Source organism: Eublepharis macularius, chromosome 1 (assembly GCF_028583425.1).
Source record: "Eublepharis macularius isolate TG4126 chromosome 1, MPM_Emac_v1.0, whole genome shotgun sequence".
In the NCBI taxonomy this organism is placed as follows: domain Eukaryota; kingdom Metazoa; phylum Chordata; class Lepidosauria; order Squamata; family Eublepharidae; genus Eublepharis; species Eublepharis macularius.
The window spans coordinates 97,380,170-97,402,470 of NC_072790.1; the positions used below are offsets into that span (position 1 = coordinate 97,380,170).

The 22,301-nt window shown below is 42.6% G+C and overlaps 1 protein-coding gene across 1 annotated transcript in view; it reads right to left on the minus strand.

The window, feature by feature from the left end:
- Positions 1-313: 313 nt before the first annotated feature.
- SEC63 (SEC63 homolog, protein translocation regulator) overlaps positions 314-22,301 on the minus strand; it is a 56,806-nt gene continuing 34,818 nt past the window's right edge. The window contains exons 9-21 of the mRNA XM_054981028.1: positions 18,629-18,723; positions 18,411-18,543; positions 17,807-17,899; positions 17,126-17,280; positions 15,707-15,854; positions 14,612-14,694; positions 13,687-13,746; positions 12,331-12,501; positions 11,549-11,704; positions 10,287-10,388; positions 6,764-6,862; positions 5,731-5,835; positions 314-1,905 (exon numbers count right to left, since the gene is read on the minus strand). Coding sequence (XP_054837003.1) covers positions 1,762-1,905; positions 5,731-5,835; positions 6,764-6,862; positions 10,287-10,388; positions 11,549-11,704; positions 12,331-12,501; positions 13,687-13,746; positions 14,612-14,694; positions 15,707-15,854; positions 17,126-17,280; positions 17,807-17,899; positions 18,411-18,543; positions 18,629-18,723 — 1,544 coding nt within the window. The 3' untranslated portion in view covers positions 314-1,761. The remainder of the gene's footprint in view (positions 1,906-5,730; positions 5,836-6,763; positions 6,863-10,286; positions 10,389-11,548; positions 11,705-12,330; positions 12,502-13,686; positions 13,747-14,611; positions 14,695-15,706; positions 15,855-17,125; positions 17,281-17,806; positions 17,900-18,410; positions 18,544-18,628; positions 18,724-22,301) is intronic.

Sequence of the window (22,301 nt, forward strand, 5' to 3'; positions counted from 1 at the left end):
TAGGGGAGGCAGGAAGATCCATTCTATGACAAGAACTCCTCTTCATGGTTCTTAGAATCCAAACTTCTGTTTGCTTATTTAACCTGAAATGAAGGATTGGTTCACTTGCTTCCCCCAAGCTGTTTTAGTACCCTCAACCTCTTTTTGTTGTTGTTTTTAAAAGCAAGATACATGGAAGTTTCATTCTATTCTAGGTACCTTGGAAGCATTATGCAACGAATTAGGAATCTCTTCTAGACTGAACCCACTTAAATTTATAGTTCAAGCATCTTAATAAAGGAGCATTTTAAATGAAGCCATTTTCACAATTAGGGCATTTTCCAAATTTTATTTGCAACTATTGCAATTACAAAGAAATATCAATGAAAGTTTGCATTTAAAGTGACAATCCTCTATTTAATAAACAAGGTCACAAATTAGCGAGCAGGTCTTTTGACTTTGGGGCGTGTTCCATTATATGAACATTTTTCTGTACTGCAAAAGTATTTGTCACAACGTATTTCAGCCTTGTAGTTCCTCAACACTTAGAGACAGAGGTCTTACTACATGATTGACATTGAATGTATTTCTGTAGCTTCCAACCACATCAATAAAGTCATTACCTTTACATGTGGGGAGAAAAAAATGGATTTTACTGAAAGATCTTGCTTATCCTTCACAGAATACCCCAGCTATACACCTAAAAATCAAAAGCAATTGTTGGGAATCAAGCCTGTCTCTCCATGCTAATATCCCTGTTCAGCCCTCGATATAGAGGAAAAATGCACTTTTACAATGCAAAGTTCTATCAATTTTAGTCTAGTTTATTTTGAATTATTCAATAAATACAAAAAACATACCAGCATGTCTGTGTGTGTCTGATTTAAAGGCTTGTGAAAGGGTAAAGTAGATTAAAAGACAAAATTTCAGCTTTTACCTTTTACAAAAGCTATCTTTTACAAAAGCCACTGCTGTACATGTATGTAACATGGTCCCATGGTTCATTTTATACATACAGCTTTATCCAAAGAAATAAATTCTGTATGATTTGCCCATATTAGATGCTTAAACATGTTTTTAAGTAATCAGTAAGAGGTTTCTTATTCAAGAAATACTTATAATCTGCACAAGAATCCTGGCAGGGCCCTCCACTCCACACCCCACCCCAGAAATCCATAAGGTAGGTAAAGACCTTAAAAAGCAGCCCTCGTGACATGGAATGTACCCTACAAAGGGCAGAATGCCAGTTTCTTATATCCAAAGTGAGCAAAACACAGCTTAAAGCCATGAATAATATCAGCTTCAGTAATGTTCATGTAGCACTGCAAAAGACCTCTTGGATTTTACCAAGACAAAAACTTGAGGGGTTGTTAAATGCAAATGGAGACTTTAAACAATTTCTAAAATAAAATTTCTTCTAGTGTGAAAAGTTGATTTAAAGACTGCTTCTATGTAATAATAGTACCTCTTAATATATTGGACCAAAAGTTGATCAGACAACATAGCCCACACTTTTGGACATTTAGAATAAAAAACTTTTATTTTTTCATTTGAAATAAATGCACTGTCCTGCACTTTGAGGCTGTAGAGAGTCATAAGCATCTTCCAGGTTATGTCAAATGACCGACAGACTTCCACTGGGAAGTTACATAAAGCACTCATAATTGGTAAAGAGAAACTAAAAAATCCACTTTCTCAGTACTCCTGCTTTGTTTTTGTTTATTCAATCCCAGGCCAGTTTGCAGAGATGTCCCAAGTAACGTAGTTAGTTCATAGTACTGTTTAGTCATCTTCATCCTCCTCTTCCTCCTCTTCCTCAAAACTGTCTTCAAAGCCCTCACTGTCTTCCTGGTCTTCATCTCCCTCTATTGCTGTCTCCCACTGTGGATGATTCTCTGGCACTGGTTTTGCTTCATGAACTTCCAACTGTAAACAGAGTTTAGGGTGATTTCCCCCAAAAGAATGAAGGAAGAACACACAGAGACTTATTATTTTCAAAAGACCAATTTTTACACAAGATAGGATTGTGAAGATGCACTGTTAAGTACTTTATCATAATGTATTCTGTATAAACAACAATTGCAAGAGGAAAACATAGCATTAGGCATGGCTCACTAACAATCCAGTCCTCTTATTACTGATCACTGTGGTTTTTAAAGTGGCTCTTCCAGCAGCAGGTCAATGAAACATAGCTCATGTAATTGGTTTATGGATTGTACTCAGGGCTTTTTTTCTTGGAAAAGAGGTGGTGGAACTCTGCATTTCCTCATGTGCGTGCACAAAGCATGCATGCCGCTGGAAACACACAGTGACATCACTTCCGGGAAGTGGCATCACTTCCAGAAGTGCCGCCTCTTCCCAGAAGTGACGTCACTTCCTCTTCACTGCCACATGTAGTGAAGTCTTGCAGAGGCAAAAGCCACTCCAGAATACAGCAGGTACAGCCTCCAGCTCTGACACTCATCCAGCCAAAGTAAAAATAAGAAGCTTTCCAGATTACATTAAATGACATGGGGGGGGGTTATCTCCCTCCAGAGTGCCCTCAGATATATATTCCTAGGGCCCTCCTAGAAGATATGGTTGCATTGCACAAATCAACCGACATGTATTTGCTGTCTCCCATTTTCTGAAGACCATGCAATTTAGGGTTGCCAGCCTCCAGGTGATGCCTGGAGATCTCCTGGAATTACAACTGATCTCCAGGCCACACAGTTCAGTTTCTCTGGAGAAAATGGCTGCTTTGGAGGGAGGACTCTATGGTATTATACCCCAGTGAAGTACCTCTCCTTCCCAAACCTTTCCCTCTCCAGTTTCTATCCCCCAAGTCAAATCGGATTGATTCTCAAACAGTCTGAATTGGACTAGGTAGGTGATCTGCTGGAACACATAACTTTACTGCCAGACCTGGGGCACTTCTAAGGGCTCTGTCTCTACCATAACATGGCCTTGAGGCAGTTGGTTGTATCTCCTCTGGCCTTTAGAGTAAATACTTGACAGTGCTTACAGAAAGGGGAGAGGTCCCTTCAATGGTCTTAGACAGCATTAACTCTGCTTACAATTGCACTAGTCAATTAAAAGGAGACAATCCTATCTAAGCAGCCACCTTGTGCACTTACTAGGCCACAGAGCTTTCTAACACAGTTCAGACCTCAACTTCCTCTCCAGGAGAAATCAAGAAGCAAAAGGGCATGACCGACTTGAGCCCATTTGCAGGGAGGGTAGGATATAAATACTACTACAACAACAACAACAGGAAGATAACTGAAGCAGTAGAGCTAAGCCTCAGATGTCATGTCAAGTCCCTGGCACCCACCTGGTAGACACCCACCACACATACGAAGGTGGCATTAAATAAATACTTAGAAGAGGTTCTAAAAACTAGATATAGAATGCAAGATCTGAGATAAGTCTCAAAGACGATCAGTGAATCCACAGCAGAGAACTCAAAAGCTGGGCAGTGCAGAATAAGAAAGTGAGACAAGGCACTGACCACATAGACACACCGGGGCATTACATGGTCATGAAAGTAAGCATGTGTGAAATATTTTCACTCACTCTCTCTCAGTGCTCACACAGGGCAAGGCCCACTTCCAGACCCACATATGCCTGATGTTAAAATCCAGGTAGGCAGATTAAGCCTCAGTTGGTCTAGATAACCAGCTGGTGCTTTTTCTTTCAGCTCATTTTAATTCTATTAGACCTAGAGAGCTGGTTGTTGGCAAAGTGATCTGCATTTGTATTATATCCCATACACATTTCTTCTTCACCGTAGGTATCTACGATCATTCAAGAATGATGCTATTCCTTGAACATAACATACCATCGCCCCTTGACCGAGCTATCTCATCCTCTTAAATCCCAAGCTAGGGCTTCTCCAGCCTCCAGCGCTGGGCACAGAGGAGACCCACGCAGGTGCTTGCTTGCGACGGCGGCCACCGTTGCAGCCACAAGCACTGCGGCCGGTCGCACAGGGCCTCCTCCAGCCTCCAGCACTAGCCCTGAGCGCCAGGCATGGAGGAGACCCGTGCAGGTGCTTGCTTGCGACAGCGGCCACCGCTCTAGCCGGCAAGCCCTGCGGCCAGTTGCACAGGGCCTCCTCCAGCTTCCAGCGCTAGGCCCAAGTGCCGGGCATGGAGGAGACCCGCGCGGGTGCTTGCTTGCGATGGCAGCCACCGCTCTAGCCGGCAAGCGCTGTGGCCAGTCGCACAGGGCCTCCTCCAGCTTCCAGCACTGGGCCCGAGCACCAGGCACGGAGGAGACCCGAGCAGGTTCTTGCTTGCGACAGCAGCCACCGCTCTAGCCGGCAAGCCCTGCGGCTGGTCGCACAGGGTCTTCTCCAGCCTCCAGCACTGGGCCCGAGCGTTGGGCACGAAGGAGAACCGCGCGGGTGCTTGCTTGCGACAACGGCCACTGCTCCAGACAGCAAGCACTGCGGCTGGCAGGGCCTCCTCCAGCCTCCAGCACTGGGCCTGAGTGCCAGGCATGGAGGAGACCAGCGAGGGTGCTTGCTTGTGGCAGCGACCACTGCTGCCGCCAGCAAGCATGGCCGGTTGCCCACGGCCTTCTCCAGCCTCCAGCACTTGTCCCACACCGGGCACAGAGCAGACCCGCATGGGTGCCTGCTTGCCGTGGCAGGTGCTGTCACCGCTGCCTCCAAACACCCCAGCTGGCCCCCTGCAGTCTCCCCCTTCTCTAGCTACCCCTTCCTCTGTGTCTGGGCCAAGGCCACCTTGGGGAGGGCATGCAGGGAACAGGGAACAATCAGGGAAGGTTGACTCACCACCTGGCTTGGAGAAAGCTCCTCCTAGTTAAGCTGGGCCTCAGGGCCTGCTACTTTTTAAAAAAAAATACAGGAGAGGAGTCACTCACTCACAAAAGCTCAGTATTGCTGCTGAACAGAGTGGAATGCTGGGAGGAAGGAATGAGGTGGGCGGGGCCAGCACCCACGTGATCTTTTTGCAGAACTGCCGGAACGCCGTTCCAGGGCATTCCGGCAGAAAAAAAGCCCTGATTGTACTATTAAATACCACAACAGACTACTACTGAGAACTAGAAGTTATTTCTATATTTCTAGTCAACATCAGTACAAATAAGACTGAAATGGTTCTGTATATATGATACATCCTTAATGCAAAGAGGCAGGCTGGAGCCCACAGGACCGTAAGTAGAAGAGAAGGATGTATATGGGAGAGTTAATTAGCATTATATACTTGGACTTCCACAAAGCTATCTGACAAAGTCCCTCAACAAAGGCTCCTGAGTAAACTCAGCAGTCATGGACAAGAGGATGGGTACAGGTCAGTATCCAAGCCCCTTCTACAATAATATGGGTGTCAGTGGTGGGCAGAAGCAAAACCTTCTCCAGGTTGCCACAAAGCTTTGAAACAAATCCGTGATGAGATGTTACACAGCACTTTGCCAACATATAGGAGGAAAGTGTAAGACAAATATTTTGATGTCTGTTTTCTTCTGGCTTTACATTGTTAATACTTGTGCTTATTCGATAACTATTAATAAGAATTTAGACTGTTGGTCCACTTGAGGGTGAGACAAAACAGGTTATTAAAATAGTAAACAGACTTTGAACACATGGAAAATCCAGCATTAATCACTAAATCATGTGTGGAAACATTACACAGCACTGTATGCAATTCAGTTCTACAAAGCAACAGTCCCCTTTAATTGAGGAGATTAACTTGGAGCAAACAAAACAGCATAACAAAGATATCCCATAAATGTTAGAAAGGCTACCTTCAATGGTTTAATCTGGTCCAAACCCATATAGGAATCTGATCTCAGATAGACTGTATATTGGTAATTTCCAGGTTTGCCAGGTGCAGGAAACTTTAGTTCTACCTATTTAAAAAAAATATTCATGGCATTTACAAAAGAGCTATAAAACTGCTTCTGTTTCTTTTGTAAAGGAACACCCAAGTCTAAAGGAAACCAGGTTTTTTTTGTTTGTTTCTTGTATATTTACAGATTCAGTGAGTAATGTGCTTTGTCCAGTTCTTAAGGAGCAGTCTTTTCCAGGCCTATCCACTTTTACTTCAGAGTAAATACACACAGTAAATATGCAATATTTAAAAGTAATTTCACCTTTTATTATTGTGTGACAGAATAGCTCACGTTTGTATATACATGCAGTTTGGAAATAAGTATACTGAAGGCAAAGGTGAATCTGGAGCGTTCAGTATCTAGTACTAGGGCAGCTTGTTCTCTGTCGCTGTCATCCATCTGTAAATGTGAGTAATCATGGCCTACCTCCCAGAATTGTTATGATGCCCAATATTGTGGATTATTGTGCCAGATGTTTGCCTTTAAGATTTTTTTCCTGGTTTCCCTTAATATAAACTTCTCAGCCCATTAACATTTCTTGCCCATGCCAACTCAAGATCTTCTTTATTAAATGATTGTTTTCAAGAACCTAGTCTAAGAATCACAGGCCACACCTGGCCTTCAAACACTTTGAATAAGTGTATGTTTTCCAATGGCAAAGGAGGTTTTCATTTAGATGACAGTCCAAGCAATCAAAGTTTAACTGCAACAATAAGTTTCTGGCCTAACTTTACCAGCAAGGTGAAAAATTCTTCACCCTGGCTAGAAAAGTTAAAGTGGCTTATAAATCAGAACTCATACAACACATGTTTTGAACCTGTCAGTGTTATTACTAAAGTTATCTACCGGGCTCAGTACAGAACACACCACTCTAGCCCAGAGCATAATCTTTTTAATCCCTTGAGAATTACTTAAATGAACATAGGAAATTAACAAGATACTTTACCTCTTCTTGGTCTTTTAGTGTACATACATGATATGGCATAGATATTAACGTTTGTTCTTTCCTATCTGCAATATACAGCCACCACCATTCTTGTTTTTCCTGTTGAAAAAGGAGGAACAAATGAAAATTAGGGAAAGCTAGAAGTACTTGTTGGTGCATTGCCAGGCAGGCTGGATTTGCAGTTTTGTAACTCTTGAATCGTGCATCTCAACGGGCACTCAAAGTGGTCTAGTTGGAATGGGCTGCTGTACAGAGAGACGTACAAGGCAGTATTCTTGCCTCCATCACATACTGCATAGCCACAGCGGCCAGGGAATCAAAGGGGTGACCTCTAGGCAGGAGTAAGCCCAAAGGAAAATGAGCCTCCAATTTGTACCAAATAAATTTATTCCCAAAGAGGTGTAGAAAGCCCAATGTGTTCTGATAAGATGGGGAAAGACTGCTGCTTAGGGACAGGATTTCAAGAAAAAATGCTTCCATTAAAAAAAAAAAAGTATTTCAAGGAAAAGATTTTAACTGAAACACCTTGGTCTTTTTAATACCTCTACAGGTACCAGCTTCAGGTTTATCTCTGCATTTCCCCACCATCTGGTAGCTTCCTTCTCTCTTTTGCCTCCAGATTGTGGGTCATCAGAAACTAAGCTACCTGATGTTTTGTCCCTAATCCAGTACTGAGGTAGGGGGGTTGAAGAATATGCTCTTCAGGTAACATGTACTTTTTCTTCCAAAATGAAGCTACTGAGGACTAGTTCTCACAAAGCACAGAGGATGTGGCAAAGCTATATCTTACTGTACCAGTTGCTGAACCAGATGGCTGGTAAGATTCTCACATGACCCTCCATGCAGAAAGCTTCTCTGCATATAGGAAATTGTGCCAGGAAGAGTTCTTCTACCTTAGCCTTCTCCCTGCAGTCTGAACTGGTATGGTTCAAACATAGGTATGCTACCTCCTGTTCCATTTGTGATAACTAGACCCAAGTTATTTTTTGCCTTGACAAAAAATTAAAGGAAGGATCAGAAAGAAAATAACTTTATAGTCTGTCTTTCTCACTGAGACTAAAAGTAGATAACAGAACATAAGCAGTGCAATTCGACAGCATAAGACAACAAATGAACAATGCAATAGGACTAGGATTACAGAATTATAGAACACTGTGAACAACAAACTAAGGCAAGGTATATTATAAACAATACAGAAAGTGTATTATAAGCTATAAGACAATGCAATAAAAGCAGATACCACCAACAGTAATCATTGTAGTAGACTACAATCCTATTCCATCATAAAGGTGCTTTCCGGGATAGTTCCATTTCATTACAGATCTAATCGCTTTTTTAAAATGCCCTCCAAACATTTCTGGTTTGAGCATTCTACAAAATGGAAGCCTTCCTGACCTCCTCAGACAGGCCATTCCACAAAGCGGGAGCCACAACAGGCAGCTATTAATCTTGCTCACATGCAGGCTGGTACCTTTAGAAACATTTGTTCATATAAACAAAGTTGGCGTAGTCAAGGAGAGCAAGAGAGGTGGTCCTGCAGATATGAGGGCAATGAAGGACTTTGTAAGGGATATCTGATACTGAACCCAGTGACAGAGGACTAACCAATGGAGTGTCTGAAGAATGGTGTAATAGCTCCCAATAGTAACCAGGCATTTTGCACCAACTGGAATTTCCATGTTAAAGGAAAGACCCATGTAGGTTGCATTACAATAACCTAATAGAACAAGCTCTGTGAGCATCTTCTATCTGTGAGAAAAACAACCCTGGGAAATATATTACTGAGCTCCCTTCTTGAGCCAAACGCACCTGCCCATCATCACACCAGTTCTCCCTGTTCCACCCAGAAGTACAGACTGCAATCAAGTCCAGAACATCCCCACAAATGATGGGCAACATTGAGATTTTACTTCTGCCTGAGGCGGCACTCCATACCCAACTCTGAACCGATAAGCAAGTCTCCCTATTGAAGCAAATTCTGTGCTTACAGGTGTTGACACTGAGAAAAACAACCTTTTCCATACGGGTCTTTGTTCCACTTGAACAGCAATATCATGATTTTGTACTTTTGCTGTCGACGTCCGTAGTAATACTAACAAAATGCGCACACACAAAATCAACTAGCAGTCTAAAACTATCTTAAAGCCTTCATTCTATGAAGCTAACATAGTGAACATTTTAGCAAGCTTCATTACTTTAAAAAATGCATACTTGTGAAATTGAGTCCATTTTAAGAAGAAAACTAATGAGCATTAATGTACACGCTAACATGGGAAGAAGTGTTTAGACATTAGAATGTTTGCTACTAGAGTGAAACAGCAAACTATTAAGATTCATGTGGCTGATTTATACAGTGTTTGCCATTTTTTGCAACAAGAGGTCAATGAAGATAATGAAATGCCTAATTAGCATATATTTGCATAAAAACATAAGTAAGTAACAGACTGCTCTTATGTGCCCTGCTTCTTTTCTTGTTCTGGTCATTTCTCCTCCAGCCCAATTTTAAGGCTTGTTATGCTTGGTTTGGGCTTCCAATTCCCACCAAACCGGTCTTGTTAAAGGTAACATATCTTAATTTACATTCTTAAATGGTACAAACATTCTCCAAACAGGGTAATTGTTTACAAAAATAAAGGCTGTTGTGTCATTAAAATATTAATCACAATGGCCAGTTATGTCTTCTGCACTCAACTATGGCAGATGGGTGAAGAGTAAACTGTTCATGGCAAACCAACATTAATGAGATTATTAGGCACAATCTTAAGGAAATTTATAGCATGATCCCACATGTCAGACAAATTTAAGCATGTGGGCATATATTTGGCACAGCTTGCCATAGAGGATGAAGGTTTCTGGTCTAAAAATTTATAATGCAAGTTGATCATTATTTGCAATCTAGAGTATATATCGGGTTAGAGCTGGCACACTACCTGCTGAGTGGGCAGTGTTCCTTTTAAACAGATGGATGGCAAATATAAGCATGCCAGGAAATCAGTATGTGTGCTGAGTTTGAATTCAAGGGCAAGCTTCCACAGGAAAATGTCAAAACCACAATCTGTGCACTCCCCAGACCTACTTCTGAGGAAACAGCACTTATTTAGCAGGGTAAATAGAAAGAGGAGAGCGTCTCAGCAAAACCTAGGCAAACAAGCTGCAATGAGAAAGAAGGGGGAAATTGGAAGGAGTGAACAACAATAACTATAGCAGATCACCGCAATGCAATTTCCCCATCAAGCAGAACCCACTTAGAAAGTCTCCTGAATCACATTTCTGGAAATACACAAAAGACACACTTTACTTGCAAATAAGGAGGACGACCAGCAAGCTGCACTGCAGTGAGTTCAGCTTTTTTTTAAAAAAGAACTATTAAAGAATTAACCTTTCAAAGACAGCATACAAGAAAATGCATTTGCGTAACAATGTATTTTGGTATCTAGAAATAATATCATCACTGAACCAAATGGAATCATTTCATGACATATTGTATCAGTTTTATGATTATGGCAATTATCTATTGGCTGACCTCAGGAAAGTAGAGACTGTAAACAGGATGCGTTATTTTTGATTTCGTTTCCAAAAGAGCTCGTTCCTTTCTCTGTATACTTTGCTGTAATTCTTGCCACTCCTGCAGATAAAAAAGTAGAATTCAATGCTTTTAAATCCCACGGCAACACAAGCAGGGGAACACACACATGCTTGAAGAAATACCACCTTCATCTGACTACTGTTGGCATCTATCAAGGAGCAGAAAATCAGTTCTTCTGAAAGAATGATACATTTCCCTTAAACTGATAAAGGCTACTATGCCATTAAAAGCTCTCAACGTACCCCTTATACCAGCAGCGGCACCAGGGTTTCTGGTATTTGCGGCTGGCCGGCAGGCTGGGCACTCACTCACGCGCACCAGCCTGCGTGATGACATCACATGTGATGTCATCAGAGGCGCGCGCCGCCGGCCCGACTGCTGCAGCGGGTAGCTGGGACGGGGCGCGGGTGGCCTCCCAGCTCTCCCGCTCGGTTGCCCTGCGCCACTGCAAATGCCTGCCCACAGCTGCTGCGCCCAGCCAGGGGCGTGTGCTGGTGGCAGTGGCAGCAGGGTGGGGTGGGAGGGCTAGGAGGCTGCAGCTCTGTGGCGCACACTACCGCCCCCTGCACCTCCTCTGGCACCCCCTCCGGCACCCTGCGCCCTGAGGCCACCGCCTGCCTGGCCTCAATGGGCGTGCCGGCCCTGCCTTATACACCTCTATGCTACCCACTGCATCATTTTTTACTGTACAAACTAAGCTGTGTATTTTCCAAAATCATTTTCATTGCAGTTATTTGAAGGCATTCATCAATTTTCTCTCAATGTAGTTGTGGCAAAATGAGCAATGTAAGAGAAGGATGTTTTGTATTTGCATGCACTAATGCCCAGCCCTGTGGGATTCTAATTCTATGACCGAGTTATGCAAATCTATACAATGCAGTCCTCAGTGTGCCAACACAGCTACAAGCAGAGACTTCATGTGGGAAGTTTTACAGCAAGCCCGTTCACTAACCAACCACAACCATGACACCTCTATATTCCATATCACTCTCTCTTCACAGGAAACAGAGAAACAGCATTCTTCCCCTTCTTCTGCCGATAGGTGCATTGACCGAAGGCACAGAAAAGATTTCCTAGTGATACAAGGCACACATGCTGCACATGGTATTTTTTCTCCAGCCCACACCTTAACAGTGTGCTTATATACTTCTTTTCTAGACAAAGTACAGTTCCCACATGCCATGGAAAGTGACACGTACAGCTTCATCATCCTTGCTTTGTTTCTCATCGGGCTCTCTGTCAGAATCTCTTTCGCTTCCATCATCTTTGTCACTTAGAGAGTCTCTGTTAGTGTCATCTTCATCAGATTCACTTCCTTTATCAGAAGTTTCATCATCCTCTTCCTTTACAACTTCCTAAAGGGGAAAAATCCACATGCAATCCCTTTAGTTTTATGCAATGGCAGAATTCAAGAGCTTATTATCTTAGACTGATAGTTGAAGTTGAAATTGAACTTAGGTATGCTAAATTTTGCTTCACAGATCCCTGTAATCATTAGATGGTCTCTCGCATGCATTTACAGAATATCATACACAAGTGACAGTTTCTATCTGCAAATCAAATAAAGAAGCCAAATTACTAAATAATAACAGTGTAATTGAAACAGAAAGCATTTTGTCTACTACAGTGCAGACAAAAGGGCTAGGGGGAGTTTGCTGAAACTTCACTATTCCTTAAAATCAGTTTGAGTCGTGAGTGTGCCCAGGAACCAATCCACCTTTTCAACTGAGGCTGTCCTGTCTTATCACTCCTGGAGAGAAAGGCAACTTCTGTGTTTCATGATTGAAGTGATTTAATTATTAAGCTTACAGGTTTCAAGATGCATGCTATTCCACCGCTGATCTTTAATTTCTGTAATACTTTGAAAGTGGGTATGCTCAATTTCTACCATTCTTTCCTAGGGTCATTATCCAGAGCTTTGCATGGCACCTTCTGTTACATCTCATGGCAGTCCCTGCAGCCCATTTAAGTAGATACATACACTTCCAACAATCCCATTTGCTTGCTTTTGCTTTTGCTGTTTCGTTTGATGCAGAGGTGCAGGAGCCGGTTTTTTCTTCAAAGGCTTCTTTTTCTTTGATTTTGAGGCCTTCTTGGTGCCTTTATTCTTTTGCTGCCATCCTTTGTTTTTTACTTTGTTGGCATCTCCTTGCTGCAGAGACAACAACGTTAACATTAGAACCTTAAGATCTCAACAATACCTTACAAAGCAACCTGTGAAGACATTGGCAGCCCCACCAATCTCTAAGCAAGGGCAGCTGCAAGAACTGTGCTGGGGCCCTGAGCACCATTTGGGCATGGTTTAAAGTAAGATTCTGGGAGCCTGGCAAGAGGTGACCTAACAGCTGACTTGCCAGCTGGTAGAGACAGACAGTAACCCCAATAGAGGAGGAGCCAAAGCACTATGAAAAGTAGGCTGAAAATGAGAGAAGCACTTCCCTGGTTTCTGTTAGCAATGATGGCTGTACAAGGGATTACCTCCCCAGGAAACTCAGAGGCTGACCTTAATGCTGTGACATGGTGTTCAGTGATGCCCTTATTCAGGCATAGGAGTGTGTCTTCTTACACATGTCGGTTTCCATATGATTTTGTTAAGATCTAATGACTTCAAGTTATGGCCATGACTCAAGACTAGCGATGGGCAGGAACAGAAAAAAACCCCGAACATGATGTTTGTTGTTCGTTGCCATCCACAAACAGGGACTCACGAACAACCACAAACATGGCCCTGTTCACGAACATGTTCATGGTTGGCTGTTTGTGGGGGCCAGCAGGCTCTCCTCCAGCCATCATCTAAGTTTGGTCAAGATCCCTACCGCACCACTCCCAAAAACCTTACCTGAGCAGGCAGCAGGAAAGGTACCAATAATAAATAATAGCTTGGCCCAGAGCCTGGCAGCAGCCCTGGAACTTCAAGGGGTAGATCCCTATCCCACCACACACAAAGAAACTTCAAGCTCCAATGCACTCTATCAAAATGCCAACAGCAACTGTTTCTCCTTCACAGTCTGCAAACTAACCCAGAGCTGGGAGCCCCCCTCCCCCCCGTCTTTGGCCTGCCTATCAAGCTAAATTGGGCTTAGATTGGGGTTTCCAAGACAACAGCAGGAGTTCAGACAATCCCTGCCTAAGTTGCCAAGGGAATTGATTGCAGGTGCCAGACTGTCTGGCTTGACGAACAGCAACGAAGGAGGCTTGCAACGACCACCTGTTCGTTTAGAATGGGGTGTCACGAACAGCTTGTTCGCGAACAGCAGATTGAGCTGTTCGTGGCTTTTTTTTGTTCATATTGCTGTTCGTGCCCATCTACACTCAAGACCACCAGTTCTTGACTTACCCCATCTTCTGCAGGCTGCTCTTCAGCTGAGCAGGTAGACTGTTCCTTTTCAAACACTTCCTAAACAGAGAAGCAAAGACAAAGCCTGTTAGTTTCCTGTCCACGCAATTATTTCTGAAATAACATTTATTTCAGAAAAAATGAAGTTTCAGCAGCCTCACAAGCTGAGAAATTTCTAGATAAGTGGCATTAAAATACATATATTAAACACCCAAATTTCTAAATGGCACACTGGCTACTGGGTTCCAAAACAGCAGTCATAGCAAAATAAACATCATAGTGCACGCACATGGCACCATATATGAAATCCTAACTCAGTACTGGCTGGTGTTTGTTTTATTGGTATCTTAATTTCTAACTCCCATTCCTAAATCCCATTCAGCCAGGATTGTATTAAAGCTTTATTCACTGAGAAAGGCCTCGTATTACAATGCACACTGGAATTTAAACTCCATTGGGTCAACGTAAAGGGACAGTAAAAAAATAGCAATTTGACTTCTTCAGCCACTTCTCAATTGTTGCTCAATCTTTGGTAAGCATGCTATACACAAGAAGAAATCCTAACCATGATATCCAGTAACAAGGCATGAGGGCAGGGAATTCAGTGCATACATCTTCGTTCCTCCTTGTCATTAGCATAAACCAAACTTACATCATGTTACCTTGGGTAACATATGCAAATTTGCTTTTTTAGTTACAGAAGCTTGGTTGTCATAGTACAGGCTTTTTTGTTTGAATGTACAAAGCCATGGAAACAGATGATCAGTAAATATCTAAGGGTCATGCTTGGAATGTTGGTTTCTTTCTTGGTTTCTCAAAGATGCAACTGGATGGAAAATCTGGTTCTTTCACTAAGTTCCTGACACTAAATAATCCCAAGAACAGTTTGCACATATAAGAAATGGTAAGAACATGGAATACTTACTGCCATTGTCTGTCTTGTTAGAGTGACCAAAACTGTGACTAAGGATCCTACTGTGATGTTGTTGCTGTCTTCATCATCCAGAACTGAGGTAGTGTGGGAGAACAAATGAAAATTCCAACTGATGTTGGTTTCTCAATTATGCATCTCACATCAACAAGTTACTAAACTATGAAGGATACGACTATGACTTTGCTGAGAATATACTTACTGAGTAGCAACTGATTAGTCCAAGTTGGGACCACAAGCTGAATTTAGCAGCATAGGTGATCCAACAATCTTTCAACATAACAAGAAATTAAGGTAATTTCACACCACAAGGAAATGAGAAGGCAGTCAACAAAACAACTCCCTATGCTACTCGCAAAGTAGCTCCTGGGAGTGGTATAAAATGGGGGTCTGCAGTGGAAAAGAGGAGGACTCCATCTCAAGAACACCAGCAAAGAAGGCTGGTTTGGCCTCAAATGGATATAGAGCTCACTTCCTGCTGACACTGTGAAGCTCATTGCCGTCTACGCCTCTTCTCTGACATGTCTTTTGAATGATAAGCCTGCAAGAAGATGCCAGTGCCTTGAATGATGTGAGTTGCTCTGGGAAATAACTGTTGCCTGAAAAGCAGGGCATAAATCACTGTATTCAAAAGGAAACTGGCTGGCCCCCATGCAGATGACAAAACCACAAAATGAATCACTCAAAGACAATATAAGGGTCTCAAAAGTACTCCCTAGGTATGAATAATATTACTTTTTAAATTAACCAAACTAGGGGGGGGGGAATCCCCAAACCAGCATGTGGAGGTCTAAATAAGCTCCAAATGAGAGTGAACACTGAAAATGGTTGAATGTCTTTGGAGGGTGGAGAGAACATGCTCAAACTCCTATCAGCTTAGAGAATCCTACAGGGAGAATTTTTGAAGGGTGAGATGAGATTTCCACATTATTCTCCCATCCTGCAATTCTTATGTACCCCCTACATATATTATGGGAAAATTAGTAAAAACTGTCCCATTCTTTGAGCAAGTTAAGGCTTCTTTCTACTTGTTAGAGAGGGATTTTGATCAAATTCTGAGAGCAGATACTTACAAAAAAAAATTCTTACCCTGGGGTTTTATATCCATGGTGATATGGGGAAAACTTCCCAGGACAGCCATAACGTCTTCATATTTTTCATCTTCAAGGAAGTGCAGTAGATTGTGACGATCTGATGCTTTTAAACTCACCAAATCTTGTATAGTTTTGATTTTGTACTGTGTTAAATACCAGGGGGGAAAACCCAGATATGGATATTTTGGTGAATAAACAAAGCTAACTGAAGAAACCAAGAATACTTTCCACACTATGTAATATCAAGGATATTTTACAGTTGAACAATATTTTATGTACAGTACTATTGATATTTAAAGGTTCACAAGTGTGGTATGCAAATAATACATCAGTTTTAAATATTAAACAAGTTAACACAATTCAAAATAAAGATGATTGTTGCTTAAACAAGGAACAAAACACTTCGAAGAAACACTGCCAAATAAGCACCTCTGAATCATGAACAATGATAAGTAAGAAGCAATGTAGATAAATTTCACAGGGAGTCCCTAACACTTTTGCAGCTTCTCCCACCTCTCCCTCAGTATAGCAAAATGTTCTGAAACCACAACAGCCATGGACACCTATGACTGTGCGCTTTAAGGGGAAAAAAATTTTCCCCCATTATTTTAACTTTCACAGTATTACAGAGAACATGAAGCAATAGTTAAACAGCCCTTTACACATCTTGGAAGCCGCTACTAATAGGGTACCTTTCTCCTTGTCCCTGTGTGCACTTCCAGCCAAGGAGGCCACTAACTTCTGACCAGTTGAACCAGCAACCAGCTCTGCATGCTTCTCACCCTCTCGCTCCCACTTACTAGGCAATGCCAGATTGTTATTACGGCAATGGTATCTTCTGACATAGGAGAATACTTGGTTTGAACTTCCCAATGCTTTTTGGCTTTGTGGCAGCTATTTTGTATTAGTAGCTACTCCTATCCTCAAAACTCCAAAACTTGTATTATCCATAAGACTGGGGATCCTTGCTATGCCTTCACTGCATCCGGAGTGGCATCAGCCGCTGGCATAAAGTGATGGCGGTATGATGGCAGCATGGCTACTGATGGGCCACTTTGTACAGAAAGGAATGGTTGGCTTATCTAGGAGGTGCAGAAATACAAGGAAACACAGCCTATAACAGCAGTACTACCCTACACCTTGTAGCCTTTAAGACAGCTGGGTGACCCTGGGTCAGTCACAGCTTCTAGGAGTTCGCTCAGCCCCACCCACCTCACAGGTGATTGTTGTGGGGATAATAATATACTTTGTAAACTGCTGAGTGGGTGTTAAGTTGTCCTGAAGGGCAGTATATGAATCAAATGTTGTTGCTGTTATACAAAAAATAGCAGCTCCAGAAAGAACGTCTTCCAAATTGTGGGTAGAGTAGCTTAAAGTTAGTTTCAGAAAAGCGTTATTATCTGTAGCATTTTACCTTTTTATGATTAGAAACTCGTCTGAGATTGTCTTCTTCAATATGTGGGAGTTGCAAAAGTGGAGACTTAAACTGCTGAAGACCTTGCACAGTCATCTGTGAAAGCTTCATGCAGTTTTCTAGGGAACCCAATGAAGGAGCACGGAATTCTCTTTCTGAGTGAGAAGAGACGTTTAAACTAATTGTTAGAATGAAACACAATGGTATAGAAAAAGCTTTGTAAAAGAACCTAATTCTCTGATTAATACAATATTATGTACTTTAATGGAAGTACAGCTATAAAAAGCAAAGATTTTTTAAAATACTGTTCTGTAAGAAAGCCTCCCATGCGCTACATGTAAAGTATATTAATAGAGCACAATTTAAGCTCCATTTAAATACATCTTGACACACTACTCAAAATGTTTAGATATAGATCTGACATAACAAAAGGATTTTAGTATCATTCCTTTTGCCGTTTTCTAGAACGCAGTCTTTGAACCAGAGACACATGTAGAAAATGCAGGCTTAAAATTTCTTCTTACAGAATATTGGCTGGTTTGGATCCATGGACAATTTATTTTCATAGTAACTTTCTGTGGCAACTGGAAAGACTTTGGAAGACTTAATTCTGAATGTTTTGTAGGACTCAGACAAAGGAATAATTTTAGTAGGGGCCCTATAATATGATTTATTCCTTACCTTCACGGCTACGTGCCATTATTATAAGCTGACAGATTACATTAACCATTTCTTGAAGCAAAGCAGGACACTTCTTCAGGATAAACTGCTGATCTGCAAGACAGGAGTTGTTTATTAAAATATTTATCTACCCCTCTCCCGCCTTTTCTCTTGGCTCAAGACAACTTACAAGTAATAACTAATATATTACAAATTAAAACCAAATAAAAATTTAGAAACCCCAAATACCTCCCCTCCTTCTGAACAGTTCTAAGGGTCTCAGTACAGCCCGTATCTACAGTCTCCATCACATCATCTTTTTTTCTATTTGCTGCCTGTCTATTAATATAACCATTAACATCCCGTAATTTATTCTGTATGTTTACATGGATTCCATTCTGCTCTTCCAACATGCCACGCAAAGAAATGCACTGGGTTTAATTTGCATAATTTAACAGAATTCTGCTGTTCTTGGCACAGAAATTTTACCACTGTGCTCATGTTTTTAAAAAACACAGGTTTTTCCCTTTCTCTTCATGCCAGGAATAGATCTGTTTAAGCCAAAACAGCTTACAACTTGAGGGGCTCCAGGTCAAGATCAAATTACTAAAGTTCCTAGAACTACCTTGTTCAAGTGTATCAGGAACTTTCATTCTGGCCAGGTGAGCCAATAAGAGCACTCTGGATTTCAAACTGTATGGGCAGGTAAGGGGAGGTTCATTCTTCTTTAAATTGATGCTGCCAATTTCTCTGATGAGCTAAAACAAGGTAAACAAAGAAAGGTTACCAAAACACACATTTTTACACTAACATATAAAAACAAGACATCTTTGATTAACTAACCTGCGGTATTTGAATGTTATCTACAGGTCGGCTTGTGGCATCTTTATTATACTGAGGGTCAAATTCAGATGCTCCAGCTAAAACCATTATAAGCCCTGAAAAGAGTATACATGCAAAAATGAGCACACTAGAATCTTCAACAGCTGTAAATTAACAGGAAATTCTCAAACTTTGGCTCAAAAAGGCTCTTCTTTACCATCAATGCCCAAATAAAGGAACAAGCAGCTATTCGCTACATTTGAAAAGACAACAAAGATAACAAAGGGCACTCTCATATTTTTTATTACTCCTGAGTGGAGTAATAATCCAAGGAAAAAGAAAGGACCCAGTAGAATGCATTTATCCATCATTAGTACTTTCGTTTATCACACTAGCAGACATACGACTCTTTTGACCATAACTCAGGAAGTGAAAATCCAGTGAGCTCTTTAAACCTAGCTATGATCTATCCAGGTCCACATCCTCTATCTTTCTGCCATCAATAACTTTTTGTACACTATACCTCCCAGTCAAGGAATTCAACATACAACAAAGCCAGACTGTGCAGTTTTCCTTACTGCATATTAAGAAGTAGTAGTCAATAAAAGGGCAAACCAGGGCCTAGGCTTTTCTTACATTAGAATTTAGGGAGTTTTTCATGTATAGAATAAATTCTCTATACATGAAAAACTTGATGTCAAGGTAAACAGTTCAGCTCCGCCTTCTCACTGACATGCTAGTTTTTTACGTGCAGGGAATGTTTTGTATGGGGGAAGCATTCAGTTATGTGAGTCTCCAAACCTCAGTGCTATGGCCTAGTCTTAGGTTTACAACTTAAACAAGAATTAGGTCCAAGTTCCCTACATTTTCCCTCTAAAAGTCAGGCAATACACCTTGGAAACCCTATATAAAGTTTTAGAACCTCATCAAAAAACAGAGTTGCGGTTACCGTAACCACTGTTCATTGACGTCTTCTGTGCAGGCACACATGGGACTGCGTCTGCGCAGGCCTGCCGACCGGATTTTTCTTTCTAGCTAACGTCCACTAGGGGGCGCCCGTACGCACCAATGCGCCTACGTGGCTTTTCCCGCCCGAGCGACATTGGGTGACCTCGCCCCCTTCACCCTCCGTTTCTCCCTTTGCCGCCGAATGCCTTCACATTATCTGGAAGAACACAGCGGGGTAGGAGGGAGGGTTTGTGTGCCTGCACAGAAGACGTCAATGAACAGTAGTTACGGTAAGCGCAACTCTGTTTTCACTGTCCGTCTTCTGTGCAGTCCCACATGGGAGACTCACAAGCCACTTACCCAGGAGGCGGGCATGTGTTCTCATTGAAAAAGAGACTGAAGTACTGCTTGACCAACAGCAGCCTCTTTCCTATCCCACACATCTAGAGCATAATGTTTAGCAAACGTGTCGGAAGACGACCACGTTGCAGCCCTGCAGATGTCTAGCAAAGGCACTCCCCTAAGGAAGGGTGCAGAAGAAGCTTGCGCCCTAGTGGAATGAGCTTTCACTTCCAAAGGACAAGGTAACTTAGCAGGCAAGTAGCAAGCTTTAACCGTCTGAGTAACCCAGTGAGAAATTGACTGAGCTGAAGCAGCTTTTCCCTTCCTGGGCCCATAGTAGCAAACGAAAAGTTGTTTGGCACATCTAAACTGCGAAGTACGTTGAAGGTAAAATAAAATAGCCCTTCTCACATCCAAGGAATGTAGGGCCCTTTCAGAATTATTAGTAGGGTCAGGAAAGAATATAGGCAGGACAATGTCTTGCGAGGTATGAAATTGAGTAGAGACTTTGGGTCTAAAGCGAAGGTCAGGTCTCAGAACTACTTTATTTTGATGGACCTTCAAAAAGGAAGGATCCGATCTTAAAGCTGCCAACTCGCTAACTCTGCGGGCAGATGTAATGGCGATCAAGAAAACCACCTTACAGAACAACCATTTTAACTCACAAGTAGCCAGAGGCTCAAAGGGCGATTTCATAAGCCCTGCTAACACTACCTGCAGCGACCATTGAGGAACAATGTCCTTGACTTGTGGGAACATGTTATACAACCCCTTTAAAAAGGATTTCGAGAGGCTGTGGGAGAAAACCGTCTTCCCATCTATCTTAGGGTGGAAGGCTGAAATGGCCGCTAGATAAACTTTAACAGAGGAATTAGAGATTCCCCCATCTTTCAGAGACAGAAGGAACTCAAACACAGACGACAATTGGCAATCCCAAACATTCACTCCTTTGTCACTAGCCCAGGCCTCAAAACGCTTCCATTTAGCAGAGTAGGATCTGCAAGTAGTGTCCCTACGTGCATTAAGCAAAATCTCAGCTACTCTGTCAGACATTCCTTCCGACCCAGAATATGCCAAGCAGTGAGGCTCAGTTTGGGTAGGTCATGATACCAAACCCCTTTGTCGGACAGAAGGTCCGGGTTCAGCGCGAACCGATAACATGACCCCTGTGAAAGCTGCATGTTGGAACCAAGCTTGTCTGGGCCAAAAGGGCGCCACTAGAATTATGTGAGACCCATCTCTCTGAATTTTGCTGACGATTCGAGACAACAGTGGGAACGGAGGGAAGGCATAAAATAGGTGCCCTGTCCAGCGCATTTGAAATGCGTCCCCTAGGGAATGGCGACCTAGGCCTCCCCTGGAGCAAAATTGTGGAGCCTTCTTGTTGTCCTCTGACGCGAAGAGGTCTATCTCTGGGAACCCCCAGTCCAAAAAGATGGCGTTCAGGTAGTTGTCTGCTATGGTCCATTCGTAATTGTCGGACCGCATACGACTCAGTTTGTCTGCAATCACATTTGTGGTGCCAGGAATGTGGACCGCATGAATAAACATGTTTCTGTCCATGGCTCATTCCCAAATCCGAATGGCCTCGTCGCAGAGTGCCTTGGATGTAGTGCCCCCTTGCTTGTTCAGGTAGAATCGTGGTGCAATTGTCCGTGAGCACCTGAACGGATTTCTGCTGCAGCGTGTCTGCGAACGCAATAAGGGCATAACGGACCGCTCTCAATTCTAACAGGTTAATGTGATCTTCCCTTTCCTGCTCTGACCAAACCCCATGTGCCCTAAGGGCCCCACATTGGGCCCCCCATCCTATAGTGGAGGCATCAGTCGAGATAGTGATCTCGGTTTGGATGGACCCAAATGCAATACCCCCAAGGAGATTAGTTTCACTAAGCCACCACCGTAAGGAACGAAGAATCCCTCTAGGGATGGAATATCTCTTGTTCTGAGATTCGTGTTCAAAATCATGAACCGAGAGGAACCACAGCTGGAGAGGTCGCATATGCAACCGGGCCATAGGGGTAACTGCTGTAGAAGAGGCCATAAGGCCAAGCAGTCTCTGGATAGCAGTGACCGACTGGAATCTACATCTCGAAAAAAGATTCACCATCCTGCCAATTTTCAATGCATGTTCTCGGGGCAGGAAACCTCTGTTTACCTCACCATCCAGTATCATACCGATTAACAGTATTCTCCTGGATGGGGTAAGATTAGATTTCTTGAGGTTAACCAACAGTCCTAACTGGGAGCAGGTAAGCATCACCTTATTAATTTGGACAAGAAGTGCATCAGCAGAGGGTGCTGCCAAAAGCCAATCATCAAGATAGGGATAGATCGTACAACCCTGTTCTCTCAACCATGCAACTACAACAGCCATACATTTAGAAAAAACTCGGGGGGCTGT